Consider the following 6000-nt stretch of genomic DNA (forward strand, 5'->3'; position numbering starts at 1 on the left):
GTCCTTTAGGAGAAACGATGTCATGAAGAAGGGCCCGTGCTGGGGAGAGGGGGCCAAAGGGCAACCAGGCAGTGGCTTCGGCTACTTGATTTTGGAGGGGACTTTGGGAGCGTCCAGCCACGCTCTGACATGGAAACTCAGGGACTCCGACCTTGGGGGCGGGGCAGCGGGTGTCTTTCCACAGCAGGGGGCAGGGGGCTTCAGGGCTGCCCTGGAAGTTGCTGTTTCTCTCAGAGGACCCCAGAAAGCACTCCGACTGAATGCTTCTCCAAGTGTGGGACCCAGGGTGAGGCTGAGCTCCCTGGGGGAGGGGAGGCTGCCATTGCTGCAGACTGTTAATTCAGCCACATTCTGATGTGAGCCACCTGTGGCAACGCCTGCAGCAAGCAGGCAGCCCAGAACCCACAGAAGATGGCCCGCACCCTGGAGACCCCACTGTCTGCATGCAGGCTCCTGGCCCTCCATGACTGCTCTGGCAGGAGATGGGGAGTGGCCGGGCTGCGGCAGCAGGGTTGGCCAACACCCAGCCTCAGAGATGGGCGAGCAGGAGCCCCCAGACTGGCATCTTCATGGGGGGCACAGAGGGACCCCGAGGCAGGTGCCCCAGGCCACCAGACATAGCCAAGAGTGGCCACGAGCTAGGGCGAGGTCCCTCTGGGCCCCAGAGCTCCCTGGGGCAGCAGAGGCTGAGGGCAGCACCACGTGGGGGGTGGGGAGGGCAGGGACAGGCCTGCCAGGCTGGCCGGAAGCCTGAGGCATGGGGGTGGTGGGTCCCAGCCAGAGTGTGGCTCATGGCCGAGCTCTGGCTTGCACTTGAGATGCAACTGGTTGCCCTGAGAAGGTTCAGTAGAGCTCGGGCTCGTAGTGGGACGAGACTGTAGGGGTCAGAGCCAGTGAGGGGGCTGAGGGGACAGCTAAGGCCTGGGCATGAGGCAAGGGTGCAGAGCCTGGAGGGAAACCCGGTGTTCAGCTTCGGCCTCCACCATCCCAAGCAGGCAGCTGAATGCTGACCTCTGCAGGGCTGGGTCGGAGAAGCGACCCCAGGGTCCCATGGCCCCGTGTCTCAGGACGGGAGGCTCTTGGAGATGGTGGGGGGACTTGTGGTAGCATGGGTGGCTGAGGGGCTCTCTGGGGAGGGCGAGCTCAACTCCTTTCATTGCTTTTCTGTGTTTGGCTTTTTGGGCTACACCCAGCGATGCTCAGGAGTACTCCTGACTCTGCTCTCAGGAATTAACTCCTGTCGATGCCTGGGGCACCATAAGGGATACCGGGGCTTGAGCCAGGGTCAGCCATGTGCAAGGCAAACACCCTCCCTGCTATACTGTCACTCCGACCCCTTCTTTCCTTTACTTGCCTAATTGCTATGGATTGAACTTCCCATGTTGGATTGGCTCTGGATAGTGGTGAGCGGGGCAGGCTTGTCCTGTGCCTGATCACAGAAGGCAGGTCTCTGCTTCCCGCTGCTATGGGTAATGGCAGCTGGGCTTGTCACAAATACGCCTTTGCTGTATTGCAGAATACTTCTCTCGGGGCAGGAGCAATAGTGCATTGGGTAGGACATTTGACTTGCACGCGGCCAACCGAGGTTTGCTCCCCTAACTCGTGGCCACTCTGGGTATCCCATATAGTCTCCGGAGCACTGCCAGGAGTAATTCCTGAGTGCAAATCCAGGAGTAACCCCTGAGCATCGCTGTGTGTGACCAAAAAGGGAAAAAGTTTAAAAATTAAAAGAATACTCCTCTCTCTGGACTTCAAGGTGGGGATGCTTTGGCCGCACCTGGCAGTGCTCAGGGGAACATCTGTGGTGCCAGGACTGAATTAGGATCGCTACATGCAAGGCAAATGCCTTGGCCCAGAACAGCACATGGATAGAGGCTGCGGTGGCTGGCCAGGACCACAGAAGGGGCCTGAGGGAAAGGTTGGAAAGGCTGTTCAGTGGCGGGGAGCCTCTGAGGCTGCAGTCTGGCCTCTCACGACACAGTGTGCATGAGACGGTTCATGAGACGGGAAGGAAACGTCTAGAGAAGGCGGCAGGGAAGGACTCTGGTGGAGACGGGGAGGGAGTCTGGGCAAGAAAGGGCACTGCGGAGCACAGGCCAGCTGTGGGCGTACTACGGGAGGGTGGGCAAGGCAGGGCCCAACACGGTGAGAGGGAGATGGGTCAGGGTGGACGGCAGCAAAGAGGGTGGCAGTGGGGTGGACAGCAATGGGGTGGATGGCAGCAGGTGGATGGCAGTGGGGTGGACACGACAGTTTCAGTGTCGATGTGGACAGCAGCAGAATGGACAGCAGCGGGGTGGACAGCAGTGGGGTGGACGGCAGTGAGGTGGACAGCAGTGAGTGGACAGCATCTGGGTCAACGCAGTGTGGACAGCAGTGGGGTGGACGGCAGTGTGGGTGGCAGTGGGTGGCTACCCGAAGCTCATCCTGGCATTTCTACCTGAGCGCTAAAGCCTGCGACAGGGTTCCAGGAGAGAAAAGGGGCCCAGGGCAGATGGCGGATTCCTAGAGCCTCCCCCCGCCCACCCACCTGGGAGCTGGATTCCAAGACCCTGAGAAAAACAACAGGCATGACACATCGTGCCCCAAGCCCTCCTGACAGTGTCCCTGATGCCCCCAGTACCTCCGGGCTGGCCCAGGGACGCCCGGACACAGACCTTTGCACTGAGCCACCAGCCCAGCTGTCCAGACGTCACTCTTGGGGGCCTCAGACGTGCTGAGGGCCGCTGGGGAGTCCTGCAGAGTCTGAGCTATGGCCCGAATGTAAACAGCAGTGAGAGGCCCCTCGAGGGCCCGGGGGATGCAGAGCCATTGTCCATGCCAGGCTGCGAGCGTGCAGGGCTGAGAGCTGCCGGGGGGGCTGAGGGCGGGGTGGAGGTCCCCACGAGGAGGGAGGCAGAGTGAGGGCGTGGGCAGGTGCGGGCTCGGGTGAGCGTGCTGCTTTGTCCCTGCAGGGCTCAATATCGGCCCGGTGGTGGCCGGGGTGATCGGGGCACGGAAGCCTCAGTACGACATCTGGGGCAACACGGTGAATGTGGCCAGCCGCATGGACAGCACCGGCGTGCCCGACCGAATCCAGGTGAGTGCTGGGCAGCCCCTCACCCACCCACGCTGAGGGCCCCGGGGCAGCCCCCCTCCCCCCCCCCAGGTCCCCTGTGCAATCCCGTAGACTCTTGCTTTTCTAGCCTGGGCTGGAAGAGCTGTTTCAGAACCGCGGGCGGCGGACAGCGCCGAGAGACCCGCCCACGCCCCCTGCTGCTCCAGGGCAGACCAGCAGCCTCCTCCCCGCCGGCCCCTGCCAGGCCGGACAGGCCTTGGTCTCCACGTGCTGCCGGCAGTCCCCACAGCCCAGCGGCTTGGCGGCGCTCCCGGGCACTTTGCCCTCTGCAGACCGGTGGCCGAGACCTCCCTCAGGCCCGGTCAGAAGAGAGGCCGAGTGCCGCGCCGGCACACACCCAGGCGGGAGCAGACACTGGTCCTGTCCCCGGGGGCAGCCCCCACGCCGCACTGCACACGGCCTTCCCCAGGCCCCCCGCCCGCCTGTTGGGACTGTGTGTCCGAGGCCCAGGCCGGTGGGTCTGCCCGCCTCCGTGCTGTGCGGGGGGAGAGACGGCAGGGTGGGCGGGGCAGGCCAGCGTCTGCAGAGCACCTGCCCCCGCTCGCCATGCGTGAGTGCGCTGACTCTCGAGGTCACCCCCGCGGCCCCACAGCCGGTAGTGCGCGCGCAGGGAGCCGGGGCTGAGTTTGCCGGTGAGGTGCGGTCCACACCGCGTGCTGGCTTGCGCCTGTCGTGGAAAAGGTGCTGGGCGCGGCAGCCGGCGGCTGGCAGGCAGGGTCACCCTGATGGATCCCAAGGCAGCCTTCAGTAGCTGTGTGTAACCTCACACAGATGACTGGTTGTTGTTGTTGTCCTTACGGGGCTGCACTTGACGCTCAGGGCTGACTCCTGGCAGGGCTCAGGGGACTGTCAAGGGACTGAGCCCAGGCCGACTGCACGGAGGCGAGTGCTGAAACCCCTGCCCTGTCTCTGAGCCCGAGCCACGTCTCTGCCCCATGCCATCAGCAGGGGCTGTCCCTGCTGTCCACTGTGGAGAAGAGTCTCCAGAAATCGCCCCTCCTGGGTCCCGAGTGAGACGCTGGTGGCCTGCTGGGGTGGGCACTGGCGGGCCCCAGGAGGCCCCTCGAGGGCTGGCCCCACCCCCACCATGGCCAGAGGCTCCGGCTCATGCCCTCCGTGGCCTGTCCTCTCTCCTCCGCCTCCTCAGGTCACCACAGACATGTACCAGGTGCTGGCCGCCAACACCTACCAGCTGGAGTGTCGGGGTGTGGTGAAGGTCAAAGGCAAGGGCGAGATGATGACCTACTTCCTCAACGGAGGGCCCCCGCTCAGCTAGCCGCCGGCCCCTGCTGCAGGCCGCCAGGCTTCCTCGGAAATGGAAACGGCTTCTCTGTGCGCCTCGGGGGACGGGCAGGTGGGGTGGCCCTGATGGGGTCTCCACTCAGACTCCAGTAGCAGATCCTGCCTTGGTGGGAGTAAGGGGGTGTGGACGGCAGCTTCTGGCCAGGTCCAGGGGTGCCAGCGTCCTGCGAGCCCCAAGCTGACCAAAGATGTTTCCTCTGTCAAAGGCGCTGCCTGACTCGATCTGGTCTTGAGTACTGGGTGGGTGCTGAGGCGTGTGGGGAGGACCTGGTGGCAGGGAGGCCAGGGCAACTCTGATGGGGACTCCAAGCGCCCCCCCAGGCACCTGCTTTTCTAAGTGAGCCCTGACCTGCAGGGGCTCAGGCGAAACCCCCAACACCCACATGCACACACAGTCAGGGCCTCGTGGCGAGGGGAGGCTTGGCCCAAAGCAAGCGTGTGGTTCTGAGAGAAAGGAAATATTTATTAAATAAAGCAAACCACGTTTCCTGTGCCCTTCTTTAGACTATGCTAGTTTGTATGCGTGTAGGAGACCCACAAGCAAACCGGATGTCACGGGGGGAGTGGGGAGGGGGTGCCCACTTGTTCTTTTTGTATTTTTTATTTTGTATTATTGAAAACCTTGGAAAACTAACAAATATACCAAATTCTATATTTTGTAAATTCTCTGTATCGGAACGCAGCTGTGCTCCGCGGGTACCTGCCCCCCGGCCCGAGTGTGTGTGTGTGTGTGTGTGTGTGTGCGCGCGCGCGCGCGTGTGCGCTGCAGAACTGGGCCCCACCCAAGTCCAGCCTGAGCAGTGAGCATAGCCTTTTGCGGCCCTGTGTGTTCGGACTCGGGAGGAAGATGTGTGGGTGCTTTATGCCCCATCTTTGTACCCCTCACCCCCACTTAGGGATAAGCAGGGGGGACGCTGAAGCTCGGCCGCTCCCGTCTCGGCCCACAGTGCTCCGGCCATGGCCCCCTTGCTCCCCGAGATGTCAGCCGTTGTCTGCAGGGCAGCAACCTGGGGAGCCCCAGGGCTGGGGACATGAGGAGGCTGCTGGGCTCTTGGGGGCTGAGGTACTGGCGGTCGTCCTGGAGGGCACTGTCCTCAGCTCTGGGGAGGGAAGCGGCGAACCCGGCCGGGGAGTCCCTGGGGCAAGGCTGGTAGGAAGTTTGGTCCAGTGGCTTTCCCAGGCAGGAGTGGAAGGTGCCCAGGAAAACCCACCGATTCCTTCCACTCCACGTGAGGCGTCGGATGGAGCGCAGCCCTGAATTCCTCGACGGCCCGTGGGCCTGAGCCTAGACCTTTTCATTGCTTCTCAGGGCAGAATCCCTTGCACCTCCGACAGGAGCCTGGGGAAGTGCCCACCCGCGCCGCCTCCCAGCGGGCACTAGGCCCCCGGCCCTGAGAGGCACAGCACCCCCAGCTCACCCAGCATAAGCCCTCTCGCCACGTGTCCTTCGCAAGACCCCCCCGACCCCTCAAATGTCGCCGGCCAGTGGGCCTGGGTTTCCCTCTGCTTCCGGCCTGAGTCCCTGCGCGCGTGTGTGTATGCGTGTGCGTGCACGTGTGTGCCCCGTCTGTGCAGCCTCC

General features: G+C 63.3%; 1 protein-coding gene across 1 annotated transcript in view; it reads left to right on the plus strand.

The window, feature by feature from the left end:
• Window positions 1-4704, plus strand: part of ADCY5 (adenylate cyclase 5) — a 141734-nt gene extending 137030 nt beyond the window's left edge. Inside the window, exons 20-21 of the mRNA XM_056126490.1 lie at window positions 2955-3079; window positions 4266-4704. Of these exons, the coding sequence (XP_055982465.1) occupies window positions 2955-3079; window positions 4266-4394 (254 nt within the window). The 3' untranslated portion in view covers window positions 4395-4704. The remainder of the gene's footprint in view (window positions 1-2954; window positions 3080-4265) is intronic.
• Window positions 4705-6000: the final 1296 nt, after the last annotated feature.

The sequence above is a fragment of the Sorex fumeus genome, unplaced genomic scaffold (assembly GCF_029834395.1).
Source record: "Sorex fumeus unplaced genomic scaffold, SorFum_2.1 ptg000063l, whole genome shotgun sequence".
Classification (NCBI taxonomy): Eukaryota; Metazoa; Chordata; class Mammalia; order Eulipotyphla; family Soricidae; genus Sorex; species Sorex fumeus.